Source organism: Anabas testudineus, chromosome 18, assembly GCF_900324465.2.
Source record: "Anabas testudineus chromosome 18, fAnaTes1.2, whole genome shotgun sequence".
NCBI classification, from domain to species: Eukaryota; Metazoa; Chordata; class Actinopteri; order Anabantiformes; family Anabantidae; genus Anabas; species Anabas testudineus.
Window position 1 is genome coordinate 16,234,306 of NC_046627.1, and position 19,360 is coordinate 16,253,665.

Below are 19,360 nucleotides of genomic sequence, written 5' to 3' on the forward strand. Positions count from 1 at the left end.
TTCCAAAACGGAGGCACACCTACCACTAGACTTCAATACAGTCAATCTTGAAATGTAGGTATTCTTTTAATGATCTGCTACTTGGCCCTGTGCTGTCAGATAAAATGATATCCCACCATTTTCCTGTGGTCTAATGCATGCTAAAAACAGACCTTCAATTTCAGTGGGTAGCTCAAACACACTTCTTACTTTAGTATCATGTATTATGCTATCAGCTTTTCTTTGATGTAGTTTAAAAGATGTTACCCATATGTCATGCTCGTCAAGAGCACTACATTTGCACCATTTGATTTTTACTAATGGGACAGGCTAAGATTTCAGTGGGCTTGATCTAAGCTGTGGGAGTGCAGCGTTTTCATTTCTGCTGAACCTGAAGCTAATGCGTTTATTCCCCAATTCACAGTGGAGCACAGTAAGGGGCACTCAGGCAAAGCAAGCTAAAATAATACTTTCTGTCTGCTGAGCAGCCAACAGAAAAGCAAACATCAGTGAAATTCAAAATGTCATTCGTTAATTTGCTGGAGCGGCTTCACTTGTAGAGGAACATGAACACCTGTTTTCAGATTGCTTTTTCGGGGAGGACGGTTTTTTATTTCATTGCTGCATCAGACACAGATGTCCCCATTGAGATTTTACTGCCATTTTTCTCCAGTGGAGAGGCGAGGCAGTAAAGATGCCCAAAAGGCCTCAGAAGGGACGGTGATGAGTAAATTCACATTGAGGAGCAGCTAGAGTTTATAATACCTCTTGAAAAAAAAAAAAAGGCTTCTCATAAAAACACAAAAGGTAGAAGCAACTCCTGTGGTTGAGTTGTAGTTTCTACTGTAAATATGAACAAATAAAGAAGTATCTGGGCTGAGGGAAGTAAAAAGCCTCCTATACCCGAATAATTTATTCAAGAGGTCAGGGTTTTATCTATGATTTATAATTCTGTGTCTGCTGATACACACTCGATTCTTGCAGTATGGTGCATCTATTGGAAAAAAAAAAAAAAAACAAAAGTCCCTACAGCTTTCTCTTGTGTTCGACTTCCTTTACCACTGAGAGTTTTCCCCGAGGAAACGCGGGAGCCAACAAAACTCTTCTCCCCTGCTCTGGCAGTGGCGCATGTTTACCTCCCCGAGTTCAATCATTTTGACACAATCTGCAAAGAGCTAAGCGAATTAAAGATTTTTTTTTTTTTTGATAGCGAAGCACAATGCTCTCTGCCAGCAGACAATGAAAGGATTGAGTTGGCAAACGGCGAGACCAGTGTCGTTTTCATGATCAAAGGGTTAGCTGGCTAACGGTACGGATGGGACCGCTTCCAGAAGAGTGGGTTGTGATGTAGAGCAAGAGGCTCCTTTATGGGAAAATGGTACTCTTTGGAGCTAATCTGCATGGGATTTAGCATGGTACCAGAACCTTGCTGTTAAGCCACACGGTAGCTCTGTTGGCCACAATGCTTGTATCAGAACTCAATTAAATCGATTCACTCTCCGTGCAGTGCTAGCAGCACTTTGAGCCTAAGCTTTTTTTTTTCTCATTTTTACGTATGCAAAATTGTTGATAATGTGTCCTATTCAGTGGTGGCAGTGCACTAAACAATAAATACCTCCTCCTAGTTCTCACTTGAATTTCTCAAGTGAAAAATAATATGAAATCCTTTGAAGGGAATGTCATAGCATTGCATATTCGCACATGTCTTGTATTTGTCATTTTAGTGCTAATTAACACAAGTCTGTATTGTCTGTCCAAGTGTATTTATAGTGTAGACATATACGCTGCTTTTCACACAATTTATGTTAAATAAACATTTATATTGTAAGATGATTTTCCTCACAACTCTGAAATCTCTACTACGAGCAGTAATAAGACGTTGTTGACCTTTTACTAACTCTTCCATTTCCTTTGGATTGCAGCTGCAGAAAAGAGAGCGCTCTTGCCGATTTTATGTCCAGGTATTTGGGTGAAATTTTCCTCGTGCTTCCTTTCCATTCATTCATTGTGGCGATTTTCATTTGTGCCATTTAATTAAGTTTGGCCTTTTGAGTTGAAACACAAAGTCGGTATAGTGTATGCGTGTGCCACAGAGTCCTGCACTGCATCAGGTACCTGCGTGTGACCTTCAATAGTTATTATAGATTATTGTAAAAAAAAAACAAAAAAAACTATTTGGGCTGATATTGAAATGAAAACCAAAAATCCAAAATGAAAATAAAGTACAGTTTCTCTAACATGTAGAGTAGCGCATCTTATTGTCATTCCCAAATTGAGAACGCAGCTGACTGATGAAACTAGTGGTTTGATTTGTAGGCAGATGATTATCTTTGTAATTTACAACTGTAGCTGAGTGCTTTGTGCATACTACAGCATGGATGTGTTTTAGTGAGTGACGATACTGTACATTTACATATAGGTAAGGGTTGAGCCTTATATTATTGGGTTGGGACAGGTCCAGATCTGCTTTAGCTATAGATTTGGGTATTAGGTCAGTCTCAATAGCATGATTTGCTGATGCAGGTTCGCAGACTTGTGCAGGTCTCTGCTGTACCACCTACTGTGTTTCTCTTTAAATCAAAGGGTCAAATTTCAATATGACATCACTTAAGTATGACATCACTTACATTACCCCCATACCGTCAGTAGCTGAAACCTGCCACTTTATTACTGTCGTCATGCTGCATGTCATAATTTCCCCCTGCATGAGTGTGCTGTGAAACTCCCCTCCCTGTGTGATACATGTGGCCTGATCATTCTTAGATTTTTAAATGCCATATATAAATATTGGATAACCCTCAGTCATTTTAAAAATGCCCCAAAACTATCACATCAGCACTGCTTTCTAGAGAAATAACCCACATAAGTGGATATTATCAGTCAAAAATAAAGCTCTTAGGCGCGTAACACACTTTTACATTTCTCAGCAAATACTTAAGAGCCAAAGAAGTGACCTCATTATACCAGCAAGTCAACTTCTAACTACTAACTCAGCCAAAGTCATGGCATGTTATGATTCGCCCTAATGCATAATACATATGTGTCCCAATTTAGGCGAGTCTCCATGGCTTCTCTCAGCTATTTCTCGGGCTACGGAGTGATTTTGTTCTCCCCAGGGTGACATTTTAGCTGTCATCAGAACCAGGTTTATCTTGACCACAGAGCTATGAAAGAAGTTGACATCTCTGTCTTCCATACAGATGGCTCCAGTAAAAGATGTACAGCCAGATGCTGTGTTGCAGTATAAGGGTGCTCTGCAGTGCTAATCTGAACCACTAATGTTAAACATGTGTTTTGCCTCTGGGGCGTGTCAAAAGGCACTTAGTGATGCAAAACTGTGTTGCTGTTCAATTGATATTCAGTGGGAATGTGAGCTTGTATATGGTTGTGATTAATTGTAAATAGCTGAGATAGTTGCAAATAGGTTTTTTTATTCTTATATTGTTGTACAGTAAAAAATGTACAGTAGAAACACCAAGCAAACAATTAATCAAATAAAACCACTGTAAAAGCCTGGTTCTTCTGGACAATGTTAATCAGAAGAAGTAAAGAAGTCATCACATATAACATGTGCACTGCAAATTTAAATACTAAATAAATAGTAGTCTATGTTAATCTGAAGCTGTTACACCAGGTAGTGTACTCATCAGTTTCATCAGAGAGCTTGTTAAATGTGCAAATCATTAAGAGATGTAGTAATACTTTGTTGGTTTTAGTGTTTCCATGAGAGTTAAATTTAAATAAATGAAAAAACAGACTGAGGCCAGAGCTAATCTTCTAAATGCTGACAGTGTCACAATCACAAGATATATTTTTAGATAAAAAAATACCTAATATAATAAAAACAAAGAAATGAAAAACAGTGGTTCTTCAGCTACACTTTGACACATGAGTTCTTAAAATCTGCATGCTAACATGGTCACAGGATAAAACTAATATGGGATGACAGATTAGCAAGATCTGTATAATATGTTGACTGTCTTCATTTAGCATGTTGGCTAATTAATACTAAATACAATCTTAATATGATTGACAGTGTCTGTCCAGCAGTAGATTATTTTACAATAGATGTAATGTAAAGGTTTCTGTACATTACATTATACAGCAATTTATCCAATAGTTGTGGCGACACTTTACTCGAAACCTCACGATGCTTTGACTTGACTCAAGTACGAATATCTGCACAAACCTCCATGGCGGTCCATCCATTTGCTGTTTCAGTCTGTGCATGACTGTACACTCTGCTCAGCTGTGCACCTCCTCCACTGTTCTGTCCCCTCTCTGGGTTGACAAATCCAAACAGCAAAGTGCCTTTACTTGACAATCCAGAATAATGGAGGAACATCTGTGGCCTTAGGTAAACACAGGCATTGACTGCACATGCTGCCAGCCTTTCAGGGACTTTCATTGATTAGGGAAATTGGGCAATGTTTTCTCCAACGGGGCCCTGGTGGTTGACATAAGTGGGATTGGCAGAGGAATACAAAGCAAATGAGAGGTGCACCTGCCTCTGCTGTCCCTCTGCTCAGAGACCACGCACGGTGCTGAAAACAGACTTCGACGGTACTTGGGGAAATGGCAGATTGTGCGAGTGCAGGTGTGCTTGTGGCGAGCGAGAGGCCTAGTCCAAAATAAAGTACAGGGCTTGTATTGATGTGTAAATGAGACAAGAAGCGATTCTCGTTTTTGATTGAGGATTTCCATCTTGTTTAATTGGTAAGTGGTGCTTAAATTCACCTGGTACTGAGCTCTTTATCTCTTTAGGATCATGAGGGAGTTTCAGTACAAAGAGCTTAATATGCTAGTTGAGTTACATAATCACAGTTCAACCTGTATTACTCTTCCTGCCTCAGTCGATGCTCCACAGATGAAACAATGATTAGGTATGAGTACTTTAGATTTCTTTTTGTGTCTATTTTTTGCAGCTTTTAAACAAGGACATGTGCATCTGCTACATACCACAGTCGGTTTAATCTCACTGAACAGTATTTGGCCTTGATAAAGCTACAAAGCATGTAATGATCAACTCCCTGTGCTCTGAGTTTACCCTGCAGGAATGTTTCTCTGTTTTTGCCCTTTGAATTTGAACAAATATGATAAATATGGGAGCCTCCCTTCTGTGCCTTTTAGTCATATTAATGGCAGCTTGTTTATAGGCCGTGACATTATCATCTCCCAATTACTGTGATTATGTCCATATGTTGTCTCAAGCTTAAGTCAAACAAGCTAGCTTTGAAATAGCTTCTTCCTGCGGCGTGTATTTTAAGTTAAGGTGCGGGATTTACAGTATATTGTGCCTACTCCTCCCTTCTACACATAAAAGAGCAGAAACAATTTCTCATGCCTTAGTAGAGGCTAAGTGTGTGTGAATTTGCAGGATACATGGAGGATATTGAGCTCTGACCCCTAATTAAAATGACACCTCTGTATGCAAAGATGACCAGGGGGAGTATCACAGCGCAGGGTGACCTTAGTGCAGGCGAAACGGAGGGAGGCTCCTCGTTTGGGAATGTAACAAGATGATAAAATTTCCCTGGTAGTCAATTTGTCGAAAGATGAAGATAACCACATCCTCATAAACAGAGGCCTCCTCGAATGCCCTGCAGTGCAGAGTTTTGTCTGAATAATGTGTGAGCAGCATTTGCTTACAACAGGGACAATGGAGGGTTTTAGAATTTGTTTTAGGTAACGAGTATAGCAAAAACTAATTACTGAATATTCATCATTTTTCTCTAAATGTCAAAGTGAAATAAGTTTATTTGAAATGTTAAAGTATTTGTAAATTTGATAAAAGTAAATAAAATTAAAAGCACATGTACATAAGCATTCTCAGTCTATGCAGTGACCCTCAAAATTGAGCTCTGGTGCATTGTGTTTCCACTGATCATCCTTAAAATGTGTCACCAACTTGATTGGAGTCCAACCGTGGGGAAATTCATTTTATTGGACATGATTTAAAAAACACCTGTATATATAACGCCCCACAGTTAACAGGGCATGTCGAAACACAAACCAAGCCATTAAGTCCAAGGAAGGGCCTGTAGACCTCAGAGACGGGATTGTGTCGGGGCACAGAAGGGAACAGATGCAGAAAAACTTTTGCAGCATTGAAGGTTCCGATGAGGACAGTGGCCTCCATCATCTATAAATGTAAGAAGTTTAAAAGCACCAGGACTCGTCTTAGAGCAGGCCACCTAGCCAAACTGAGCATTTGAGAGGGAAGGGTCTTAGTCAGAAAGGTGACCAGCATTTGTCTGCAGAGAGAGGAGCAGGTTCCAGAATCTATCCCTACAGTGAAGGATGGTGGTGGACGCATCATGCTGTGGGGATGTTTTTCAGCGGCAGGAACTGGGAGACTAGTCAGGATCGAGGGAATGATGAATGCAGCAAAGTACAGAGACATCCGTGATTAAAACATGTTCCAGAGCACTCTGGACCTCAGATTGGGGTGACAGTTCATCTTTCAACAGGAAAAGGACCCTAAGCACACAGTCAAGATAACAAAGGAGTGGCCACGGGGCAACTCTATAAATGTCCTTGAGTGGTCCAGCCAGAGCTCAGACTTGAAACCGATTGAACATCTCTGGAGAGATCTGAAAATGTCTGTGACACTCCCCATCCAACCTGATGGAGCTTGAGAGATAGTGCTAAGAAGAATGGGAGAAACTGTCCAAGAATAGGTGCCAGGCTTGTAGCATCAGACTCAAAAAGTGACTGTGAATACTTATGTACATGTGATCTTTTTCTTTATTTAAAAAAAAAAATTGCATTTATTATAAACAAAAGTCTTTCACTTTGACATTATGAAGCATTTTTTGCAGAATTTTGAAAAAAAGTTAATACTTTCTGGATGCACTGTATATATCTGCTAAAAGAGATTTCACTTAATCGAGGAGGAGGAAACATTAAAACCCAATTGGCTTTCCATGAGCTTTAACATCCAAATCAAAATATATTTTTTTTCAAAATAAAAGCAGAAAGAGTTATGCCTTTTAGCACTTCAAGGATACAGTGAACCAAAGAATTAATAAATTATAATGACAGGAAATAATTTGTGACTAAAAGACTGTATTTCTCTTAGAAAAGACCTCCTCGGAGTTGAAGTGTTACTAAGTGTTAGTATGTTATGATGCTGTTGACAGTTGCCACTATTTGGGAATTGTACAGTAGTAAGAAACCTGAATGAAACCTTAAACACAGAAAAGTTTTCATGAAATATTAAAGAGCAAAGTCGAAGTGAGTCTCAAAGAAGACAGGTGATTTGGCTCGCAGGTAAAATGAAACAGGCTAAAAGAATCGTGCAACAGCTTCTCCACCTGCCAAGAGACTGGTGTAGACAGATGGAAGAGGACAGCAAGAACAAGATGTCTTGCCTTGTTTGTGTTGTCCCACCCAACCCTCAACCCCCAATTTTTAGATCAGTCTTCAACGCCAGTGTGAGAAAACAAGCAAGAGGAACCAATTGGTGAAAAGGAAGGAAGAGGAGTTAGGAGAAGTGAGAAGCTAGAAAAGCATAGGGGTGGGGGGGGGGGGGGGGGGGATCAGCCTCAGCCAGAATCAATTTCCAGGACCCAGAGTTCATTTCATCAATCAGCACACAGATAGAGGCGCACAGACCACAGTTCGACTTGGACTCATGCCAGAGGGACACTAATGTCCACCTCCTTCTTCCGCCTGCACTGGTATAAAATGGCCTGTGCACTGCAGCATTTCACCCCCAGCCTTCATGCTTGTTCCATGTGGAGCATTTCAGCAGTGAGTCCAGTTAACGATTATGCATTTCCTACTGTACGAGGAACTGTTTTTTTTATTTTTTATTTTTAATTTTTTTTACTGCTGGCTTACATTCTTTCATCACAAGAAAATAAAGTATCTAAAAAAAAAAAAAAAATGGTTGGGAGATTGCAGCCGCAGAGTGAGCTGCTACATTTGACAGATGGAGTGGCAGTGTGCTAATAGCAGTAAAATAGCAGCAAGCCACCATCACATCTCTGTGACTCCACTGCACACTGACTAGGATGATGGTAGTGGTGTGCTGCTTGGGTGCACCCGCACCCCCCCGACTCAGACACCTCTGTGTCTTTTCCCACTAAGGCTGGAAACGATGTGTGTTCACACAGATCTCGTGAAAGTTTATCGAATGAGCACGGCGTTTCTGAAATACAGTTAACCTTCTCTCTCTGTATATGAAAAATATGGGAAACAAGATTCCCCATCTAGGTACAAGGTTTTGGGTGTTATGAATTTGTAGAAAAATACCATTTGCAGCTATTTAACCCATTACTAAGCAGCCACCCTATGTCTTCACACATTAGGCTTACTCATAATTTTACTGCCACCGTAACATCTTACTTTAAAGGATTAGTTTGACATTTTAGTTGCCTGGTAACCTCACTCAGATAATTACACAAACAAGATATACCATGGGCACAGACTCAAGCTAAATGCCTCGTCTTGTTTCCCCCCTATATACATGCATTAAATGGTCTCAATCTTTTTTTTTTTATCTAACTCCTGACATGAAAGCGCGTTCCTTCAAAAGCTTTTCCTTTTACCTCAGTTGCAGCTCCACTTTGTCTAGAGTCTCTCGAAGAGTGTAGGGACAATTGAACTGCACTTTGGAGCTAAGCTAAAACACTGTCAGCTTGAGCTGTAGAATATGTTATTGTTATCCCAGTGGTACCTGGTCCAGGACTTGTATAACAGGCTTTTTATATGTCGACGTTGCTGCTTGGATCCGACTGAAACCAGTGGGTTTTTCTGTGGTTGGATGATGATTTCTCCATTGAGAGAGAGAGAGAGAGTTTAGGACAGGATATTGTTCAAGATCTTGAACTGAGGACTGCACGATAGACTTTTCTGTGTCACTGTTGTCATCAAAGAAGAAAATAAGGGTAGAGGTTTTATCCTGAGTACTACCCAGTGTTTTTGTGTCCAATACAAACCTGTGACAACTGCTGATGCCACTAGGCTCAAAGGAAAAATGTACCCGCCGGTTTTTATTTGTTTGCAGAAATAATCCAAAATCTGTTTTAACATTTTATTGGATAGAGTTGTTATCTAAGCCTCCTGGGTGCACAATCTGTCAGAAAAAAGTATTTTGACACCTCGTAGGAACAGAGAGGGGTGGCATTCGTAGAAGATATATGCAAATTAGACTTGTCTTTGTCCCAAAGCCGTAAACAGGGGTTTAAAATGAAAGCTCGCCATGTTACAACTGTACATACAAATTTGGATGATGTTCACGTTTTTAGAGAAGTTAATGGATTATGCTTCGTCTGGAACTGGAAAGATTTGCAGATGGATTGGCTCATAAAACAGTTTGAAAACAGCACTGTTTTAGTGCAGTTAGTCCAAATTTGACCAAGTATGACAAAGTTCTGAAGGACACTAATGAACACCTTATAAACATTTTGTTTAATTAGTGCGGAGCTAAATTGTGCTAAGCTGAGCTAGCCGACTGCTTCAGTTTTATTTAATGTACTTGTATTTCTCGCAATTTAACTGTTTCTTCAAAGTTTTACCCTTTTAATTTGTAGAACGTTAAATATTATGGCAGATATGACGAAGGACATGACACCACAGTGTTCTCTGTGATAGCTGCAGCTCTGCTTGTCTCACGCAGATAGCTGAACAAACACTCAGTTATGTGATAACTCAGAAGAGGTATTTTTTTTTATTCGGTATGGCCTCTAACTGAAGTTAACATAGTTGGCAAAATTGTTGAACACTTTGTAAACTATTATAGAACGGATCAGGATAAACGAATCAGTTCGATGTACAGTATTGTGATGGAGGAATGTAATTGTCCTTGTGCAAGAATAAGATTTTACTTTGGAATTTTCTATTAGACTCATTTGGCTTGTTAGAAATTTAACAACACGCTTGCATACACACCATTTTTCTTTATGTTTTATGTTTGGTGCTTGGATGCTCGTGTTCGGGTTAGGCTATGAGTAAAGTACGATGTCGGTCACCTGCCTTCCAACATGGAGACACTACTCCACAGCCCATTAATGATTGTCAGCTATATTGCTTTTCTTGAGTCCATCTCATAAGTGCCAGCAAGAAAACTGATCTCTAAAATAGGTTTTTAATGCACTTTACCCTTTTGTTAGTTTATTAATTATCCTTTACACATTCCCTAATCCCTGACCAAACCCTTCAGCTGTGATAGAGCTATTCATTCACCTTTGTTGTTGTTGTTGTTTTTGTGTGTGTCTTTCCCATATGTGACAATGCAAGAAGCCACCTCTGCAAGTCAATCAGTCTTTTCCCTGAAGATCTATTATTTCAGTGTTTTAAGAAGTGCTGGAGAAAAAAAAAAAAATCTTGCGGTGGTGAACAAAGGAAAAAAAAAAAAAAAGTCAGTGCCTGGAGAAAAAGAGCTCCTTAATTGAGAGTGAATCAACCTCTGCCTCTAGCTGAATGTCAAAAGGTGTGATTGGAGATTGGCTGCAGATAATGAATAATTACATCAAAGTTGGTAGTCTGCTGTTGGTGCGTGTCTCTATCTGTGTGTGTGCACGCATGCGTGCGTGCGTGTGTGCACGTGTAGCTCTTTCACTGTGCACGCCCCGCGGTTCATGCATGTGCTTGCCGGCTTGTGTATGTTTTTGTAACAGGTGCAGAGGTGTGTGTGTGTGTTCGCTCTTGCGTCAGTCTCTCACAGTGTGTGTGTGTGTGTGTGGTTGTGTCTGGGTGCGGGTGTGGGCGGCTCGATGTGTGCAGGGTATGTTTTGAATGAGGAAAAAGCCAGCTGGTGCTATTTCAGATTCTCAGCCAGCACCAGTGAGCTGAATACAATCAGTCCTCCTCTTCTTGCTATCACAGTGATTCGAAACAAACATACAACTTAGCATTATGCGCTAATTGTGGGGCCCATAGCACTTATGTTTTGTGACTGTAAAGCCATTTTTTGTTTTTCTGATCTGGAATTCATTTGATGCACTCAAGCACATGATTTCTCATATGGCTCTTAGCTTTATCCCTATGCAGCGTTAAAACCACTAACACTCTTATTCCCTTTGGTAATCCATTGATCAAATAAAGGGATCTAAGCGAGGTTCACAGAGAACTTCTATGGCACGACACCCACTGTTTTTACATACATCAGTGCTTCCATCTTCAGCACGTCACAAGTTACTAAAGTGGCTTTTGAAGAAGTTCAAAGGGAGTATCAGAACATGAACTAATTTTTTTTAATTTTTTTATCAGTTGTATGATTTACTGTGAAGTGCGGAAACATGACAATTATTACAAGAGCAGGAAGTTTCGAACAATTACGGATTTGACCACCTACTGTACTATAATGGCTTTAGAAATAACTTTTTTCCCCCACTCAGTCAGGGCTGATTTTGCTCTTCAGAGCCGATGTACTAGGAAAGAATTGCTTGACCAATTAGTATTCCATTCATAAATCTTGCCATTGGCATTTTTAAATCTTTAATGGCTCTTAATTTTTCATCTTGTCTTGAGAATGTTCTTGTTTCTGCCTCGCTTACTAACTTTGGGATTGTTGTGGGGGAGATTAAAGAAGGCATAATGGTTCTTCAGTGCTATTAATGTGCAGGAAAGATTTCAGGTGAATGGTTGCAGATAGTTGCTACCAGCAAATACCTTGTACCGCCTCAGTTTTTCTGTATTGGGATTGTCTGTATGGAAGAACATTTATCACACCAATTAGAGACACTAGCCTCAAGTCATGTACGAATTGGCCTCCAGTCTTGTAAGCGCAGTCTCTGATTCATTTACATGATTAATTCTTCTTATACATAAAGGGACAACAACAAGCGAGGTAACAACACATCCAGTGCAATTACCGATTCAGGTGTTGCCACTGCTATGTTGATGATCCATGTCCAAAAGCATAACTTGCAAATGATCTGGAAATAGAGTCATGAAATTGCTCGGTAGAAAGGCGAAGAGGAAGGGAGGGAAATCAACACAGTCCCACAGGATTGTGTTGATTTGTTTTTCAGTGCTGAACTCTCTTTGATCTTCCTTCACTCTAACTATTTACCAAATCACCATGTGACCAGGCTTTTTCTTTTCCCACTAAATCAATGATTTGGACTCCCTCAGGCCATGGTGGAGACGGTCAACAATTTGCTGCAGCCACAGGCCCAGGCGGTGTGGAGGGAGCTGAGCAGCAGCGAGCAGCTGAGGGCCGCCACCATGCTGCTGGACACCGTGGAGCAGGGAGCCTTCGTCCTGGCTGACAACTTACTGAAGACGGACATTGTGCAAGAGAACACCGAGAACATCCGTGAGTATATGCTAAGATTTTTAGTTTTGGGGCTTCACATACAAATTAATAGGAATTAAAGTGAACACGAATCAGCAACAAAAAGATCTTGAGACAAAAATATATGCTTGGAAAGTCAAACTTTCACAAACTGGGCAAACTGGCTATTATTTTCAGACTTACTTTATAGGCGTTCTTTGGGGCACAACAGGGAACCAACTGACTTCCTGTTGATACTCCCACAAGCTTTTAAGTGTCTTTTACACTTATTAAGATTTGATTAGTAGAATCGATCCGTTTCTCATTCAGAGTTTGGCTCCCAAAGCGAATAGTGACAGTAAAATACAAAATATTAAAGACATAAATTGCCCTTCCCTCGCCTACTTCAACAGTTCAAGTAACAAACGTAATTGAATTCCACCCTAGTTAAATATCTCCTTCGTCAGACTCACTGCACATATGCGTCATTCTGCACAACAATCAAAACACATCGTAATAGAGGTGGACTTGAAATTGTGGTTGTTCTTTCTTTTTTTTTTTTTTTCACATGAAAGCAATAAAAGTTTCCCTCCAACAAACAAAATCTAATTGAACGTGGTTGTCCTCATCTATACGAGCAAACCAGCCTGGACAGAATTAAGTTAATTTCTCCTCCAGCTGCTGTGAAGCTGATTATTTGCTCAGCTGGAAGACTCGGCGTAGTGAATTATGACATTTAGAGAACATTTAGAGAACGAGGAGCTAAATTTAAAGAGCTGAAAGTTCGGTGGGGTGTTTAAAAATGCTTCAAAGTGGTGTTTGGCTCGTGTGTGTGTGTGTGTGTGTGGGGCATGGTTTATCCTTCACCCGCCTTGCCCACTGCACATGGGTTACAAGTTCACCATACTGCCATTGATCCAGGCTGCTCCTATATTGACAGCCGAGCTCTTGAGGCTGTGGTACAAGTATGAAGGTTAGATGAAACTAGATGAATGCTTTCTCCCTAACAGGGAGGTCAAGTTTGGCGGGGCTGCTGATGGCAGCCGGCTGTAAATTGACAATTATCCCAAATGAGCGTGTTTATATTCGTGTCAATTATCAGCCGAAATTAACCAGTATTCGCGCAGATCAGGGATGAGTGCTCATTATTCGGTGTATAAATACCAAGTGAGCAGAGATAATGGAACTTCTGTCATTACTGTTTTCCCTGGTGGGCTGTCTTTTTCAAAACTGGATTGTTGAAAAGTAGAATTTATTAAATATGCAGTCTACATTGAGGAGCATTTACAAAGCGCAAAATAAAAATTGAATTAAAACGCTTTTTTTTTTTTTGTAGACAGTGACTACTGGCACAAGGGGAATTAGAAAACAATAATGTTATGATGTATCGCCGTTCTCTGAACAAGTCGGGGTTTTTTTTTTTTTTTTTTCAAGTTCCCGCTGCCATGGCAACCTAAAAATATAGGTCTACTGACTTAAAAGGAAGCGAGTGTAAGGAGAATTAATGAAATGGATTTCATTGTATCTGGCACATAATTCATCTGGGTATTAAGGAGATTCTGGGCTCGTTTGGAAGAAGCGAATGAGACGACGCCTGCACAGCTCGAGTGAGATTTTACAGCGCGTAGTGGTAGTCTGGTTAATTATGTGCTGGTGACATGTTTACTAGGCCTTATCTCTCTGTTTGCTCGGCTTATTTTTTTTTATTTTTATTTTTTTTTTCCAGCAGGTTGGCTCCTTGCAATCCCTCATCCCATGCAGGGCAGTTAAATGAGGGCAAGGAGGCTCAAGTAATCAATGCAGCAGCTGATTATTGATCTCTTGCATTGAATTAGATGTGAAGCGAAGGGGGTTTGTGGCGTGCAGGTGCACTGTAGCTCGCACCTGGTTGACGTGTTCTCGATGTCAGGAGTCCACTCTCCTGATTGCAGTTTTAGGCTCAAGCTGATGAGAACATCTATTTTCTCTGCTTTGATAGAACAGAATATTTCCTCACCCATTGTTTCTGTGTTTACACATCGCAGTGCACGTGCTTGTCCAGGGTTTTGTCTGAGCACGAATGCACCTCACTCTCTGCGTGGTAATCTTTTGAAACAGATTTTCTTCTGATTAGCTTTGTTGGTGGAGCCTTTTGGGTCTAAATAACTACCATGGCATCAAAGACATTCCCTAAAGCCCGTTGTAAGCTCTTTTTAACACAAGTACACAAGAAAAAGAGAGGGAGAAGACGTTTTTTTATTCAGTAGGCAGGCTTGGAAACCAGGGAATGGTAAGCTATCTGGGGCATTGTCTTAGCTAAGTTGAATAGGAATGTATCACCTAAACCCCCTGGCCTTTGGAAATGCACAAGAGAATGTTACTATAACGTTTTATTAAAGAGGAAGTATGGCAAGTTCTTGCTATGAGAACAGATACAGGATTAAATGTGGCCTACTTTGTAGCTTTTCGTAGGCACTAACCTTTATCAAAGTCAGACATGTCATAGTCCGCCGACATCACATCGTCAGCTGAATGCCTTATCAGGCTTAACGAAGTTTCTATTTCTTGCTCGCGATGAAATAATGTTTAAGGTTGAGATTCTCTACCGCAGACTAATCTGTCATCCAGTTTATGTGTTGGTCTAGTGGTGATTGCCATCAGCATGGTGGCAGAGTAGAAGCGAATGCAGTGTCATCGACCATGAAAGTGTAAATGTCTGGATTTATCATGCTCCGAATTCTCCGACAGATGAAAGAAGCCTGTATGAGAGTTCATTTTCTTCTGTCTCATGACACCAGCGTGAAATTACTCATCACATTTGTGAAAGGAAGAGCATTTCAGCAAAACTACAAACAGTAAATAACAGTACACATAGATTTAAAGGGGCACCACGAAGATATTATTAATTAAGATCAATAATTAAGAAAAAGGATTGATCTCTTTCCTTTTATACATCTCCGTTAAAAAGAGCCGGGTCGATTTATTCGACATGAAAAATCCCACAGCCGCCGCTTTTGAAGCTATTTCGTATGAGAGACATGATGAAGACAACACCCGAGGCTGCTCTAATTGTACAAGGGCAGAGCCTGAATTCAGCGCCAACCTTCGTCTTTGTTATCGCTGTTTTATTATTGTGAAAAGAAACGAGCGTGACTTAATTGAACACACTGATGTGCTGGTTTTGTTTCTTTTAAAAAAAATATGAATGAGTCGGTTGAACCCAGGGCAGGTAATTAGTTTAATTCATCTATTGAGAAATGACAGGATACAGGTTACATACATTTTAATGGCTTTTATCTGATCCACTGTAACATGAGCTGTATAACATATATCTATAATACACACATATAATAACACATTGCTACATGAATTTACTCATGTTTACCACATGGTTACTCACTTTTTGTGGTATTTGTGAAACATATTTTCTGTATTTCTGCCTCGGAGCAGCTCCATCTCGGTGCTCCGGGAGTTAATTTGACATTTAGGAATGCCTGGACGTCACACAGGTCACCTGTACTCGAGATCAGAGCGCACTCGACTGCTTTATTAAAGTGAATTGTATCGCGCCATAATAACTTTGATGGAATGAGCTTTTTATTTCAGCCAGGCTCCTATCAGGAGCTCATTTTCTTCTGCTGTATGACGCTGGAGTCTTTGAACCATAAATTAAGAGCTTGCTTCAGACACAACAGCTGTTGAGCTGCCAGAGAAGCGAGCTCATCTTCCCTCTCTGGTCTTTATGTCCTGCTTGTATCTCTTGCTATCTCTTTGCTCTTCATGAGGAAAAAAAATGGCTTGAAACAACTTTTTTTTTTCCCCCCAGAAGAACAAAGACAACATTTATTTTTTACAGTTTAAGAAGAAACGATAACTATTGATGAAGAAGCCTATAGTGAGACACTAACCTCGCCAGCACAGATAGCTGAGAGGGAGGCAGGTCTTCAAAGCCACGGGATGTGTTTCATTTAAGGCTCATTGGCTAAGCACTGATTAATAAAATCGTCTACTAGAGTAGGGCGGCGTTTTGAATCAGCGAAGTGACTGGAGGCGTGTTTGAAGTTCGCCCGTCGCTGTTGTCTGCTGTCGTTGTCGGGTCTTTGCCTAATAGCAGCAACAAGAAGGAGGTCACGCAGAGCGTCTGTGATCACTTGTATTGTTTTACACGTCGGTTATGAGATTTGTTTTGCTGCGCTGCACGTTTAAGACTTTTGAGAATTCACATCACAAGTAATTCACATTACAGCTTTCATACAGCAGTATTTCAAAGTTGGAAAGTGGAAATGACAACAAATGACGCATCATGTTGTCACGTTGTGTTTATTCATTTAAACTGTATACACTAGAAAATAGATAATTCAATCCTGGCTACAGCCCTGGACTCTAAAGACTTGGGAGTGGACTCATTCCCCTCATCCTACTCTCTGCAAGACTGCAGATCAATGTTTTTCCAAACTGTTGAACATTTTCTTTAAGACCTCAGCCGTCAGAATAGTGTACACTGTTGTGCCTTTACACAAAAAAGCCCTGTTGATTTCTAAATGTTGCATTGCTCAGCTTGTGTGTGTGTGTGTGTGTTTGTGTGTGCGCAGAGCTGGAGGTGGCAAGGATGAGCACAGACGGGAATTTGCCCGATCTGAAGTTCCCACAAACCGGAGGACAAGGCAACTCGATCCACCTCTCCGCTAACACGCTAAAGCAGCACGGGAGAAACGGTGAGTAGTCAGTGTTCTGAAGCTGCTTTTATTGGTTTCCTGTTGTCGGTTTGAAGTTTGATCACAACTTTTTGCCAAGCTTCAGTTACTCAGGTTTGTGATAAAAGCCGAACTTTAACAGATAAAATATGACTTGACTGCAATAGAAGTAATGTTGTATTACACTTTGCAAAAAAAAAAAAAAAAAAGCTTTGCAGTTTACAAGATCCACGGCAATAAATCAAAAATTCCTTTTGTTATTTTTTCCCTTTCCTCTTCTGGATGTGACATTGCATTGTGCTGCAGTAGTTTTGTAGGGATTTCATTACAGATGCTTGTGAATAACTTTCACTTTGCTGCCCAGATCCTTTGTTGGGCTGCATTTAAAGCACAAGGATCGTTTCTCGGTCCTCAAATAGGAGCCCTGGCAGTAGAATTAGTTACATTCAAGCACTGCCTCTAAACTGTAAATGAGGCAGTTAGACACAATACATAGCTATCTTCGCGAGGAACCGCTGCACCGTTTATTTTATTTATTTTTTTATTTTATTATCAGCTCATGTAAATTAGAATCGACTCAAGCTGCGCCCCCGGTGCCTCCCAGCTGGACGTCCAGCCGTGCCCAGGCGGATCATTATAGCAGGGTGGTGGATATTTCTCCTGTCATCCAGTGCTGTAGCACCCAAAATGTTTTCTTTTCATCTGAGTGAGTGATCTCAGTCACCGCAGGAGGGGGGTTTTCTTTCATATCAGTGCTCAAAAGAGAGACAGCAGGAGGGGAACAGATGTGTTTGAGGGAAAAAGAGGAGAAAATATTAACAAGAAAAATGGTCGCCTTTGCCAGGGCACTGGAAAGTGGTAACCACGTTTTTAAATACTGAATTATAATAAGTTTGTTGATAGAGGAAAAAATTCTTCAGTATTCCAGCAACATTGGTGTCTGTCTCTTATTTGACTGTTTTTCTATTACAGGCAGCACTGCTTCACTTTTTATTCCCATTATTTCCTCAGCGTTGCTGCAGTTCGGCAGTCCAGTTTATAAACCACATAGATACCATACAATTTGGACTTTGTGCTTTTTTAATAGACTACAAACGTACGAATAAAACTGCGGACACATCCCCCTCCAGCTGCAGCCACCTCTGTTTCTTCTAATGGCCTCCAACATAAACCAGAAGCTGCTGCCATCCACCTCCAGTAATGTCATTAAGCCTCCAAATAGAACAGGCCGTAGCTTAAAATAGGTTAGACCAAGCAGTGAACGTGAAGCTGTTGTGCTAACTCATGTTGTTTCATTCACTGTTATGTTTGTTCGCTGTTGGAGAGGTGTGGGTCTATGATTTACTTCACCGAGACGTCTCCAAAATAGAGAAAAGGAAGAAATAAATAAAATGGAAGCTACTGACAACTTTAAAGGCAGCAGAAAATAATGATGCTGGCGGCTTGTTATCTGAAAACACGTACTGTTCCTGTGCCGCTGTCCAGACCAGTGTTTCGACCTTACTAATGTTCCTGTGGCCGAATAGAAGTTGATCTTGCAGCCATCCTCCCAATAAGAACAGAGGCTGTTACAGCAGCATTTATGTTCAGTAAAGCCCCTCACAAATGTGCGTCTGCATGCTTCTGCCCATCTCATGTGTTCTTACGATACCTTCTTTCCCAATCATCTTCTTGCAGGCGAGATCCGAATAGCGTTTGTCCTGTACAAACACATCGGCGTCTACCTTTCCACTGAGAATGCCAGCATGAAGCTTGGCAGCGACGCCATGGCTACCAACTACTCGGTCATCGTCAACTCACCGGTCATCACAGCCGCCATCAGCAAGGACTCAAACAAAGTCTACCTCTCTGACCCAGTCATTTTTACCATCAGACATCTACAGGTAATCGTCTGTGTCTGTATATATGTGCGTGTGCACATCACTCTGAGTGGAGTCGCATTTGGTTTTCACTTTGATATCGCTGCGTCTGCATTTAATGGCCTTTCTTTCTGTCCTTCTTTCTTTGTTCATAGATCCCTTTCATCACAATTTTCTCTCCCCCCCGAAGCAAAACAAAAATGTACAAATCCTATCTCAAGCCAAGAAAATGAAGTTTTATTGAAAGAAAGGTGTGAAAAATTAAATTGTGCAAAACAAAATTGCTCAGAAGGTGATGCCAGGGATGCACGTTGTTGTTTATTAGTATGAATAAATACCAGCCTGATCTCCTGAACAAATAGTCATATTGAGCCTCACTGGAGGCTGCTTAGTCATTGTGGGGAGTCGCGACTTCTCCCTCTTGACTCCATTATCTTCTCCACACTCTGCTACCCTCGAAATATCCCTGTTTTGTCTACGAACAGCGCCTTCAGCGATTATCAGGGATGTTGAACAACCATAGAAGAACTGCAGCGAGTCCCGCGTGTAGGAGGGAGCTGTGAGGAAGCAACAACAGCAGGATAAAAAAAAAAAAAAAAAAAAAGAAAATACACTGAGAGTAG

At 40.7% G+C, this 19,360-nt stretch overlaps 1 protein-coding gene across 12 annotated transcripts in view; it reads left to right on the plus strand.

The window, feature by feature from the left end:
• Window positions 1–19,360, plus strand: part of LOC113157377 (adhesion G protein-coupled receptor L3-like) — a 194,528-nt gene that overhangs the window by 139,054 nt on the left and 36,114 nt on the right. For 8 of the 12 annotated variants that reach the window (XM_026352846.1, XM_026352850.1, XM_026352848.1 and 5 more), the window contains 4 exons: window positions 1,902–1,940; window positions 12,064–12,247; window positions 16,777–16,899; window positions 18,556–18,761. In XM_026352846.1, the coding sequence (XP_026208631.1) occupies window positions 1,902–1,940; window positions 12,064–12,247; window positions 16,777–16,899; window positions 18,556–18,761 (552 nt within the window). The remainder of the gene's footprint in view (window positions 1–1,901; window positions 1,941–12,063; window positions 12,248–16,776; window positions 16,900–18,555; window positions 18,762–19,360) is intronic. The other 4 variants (XM_026352849.1, XM_026352851.1, XM_026352853.1 and 1 more) reach the window with 1 other exon arrangement.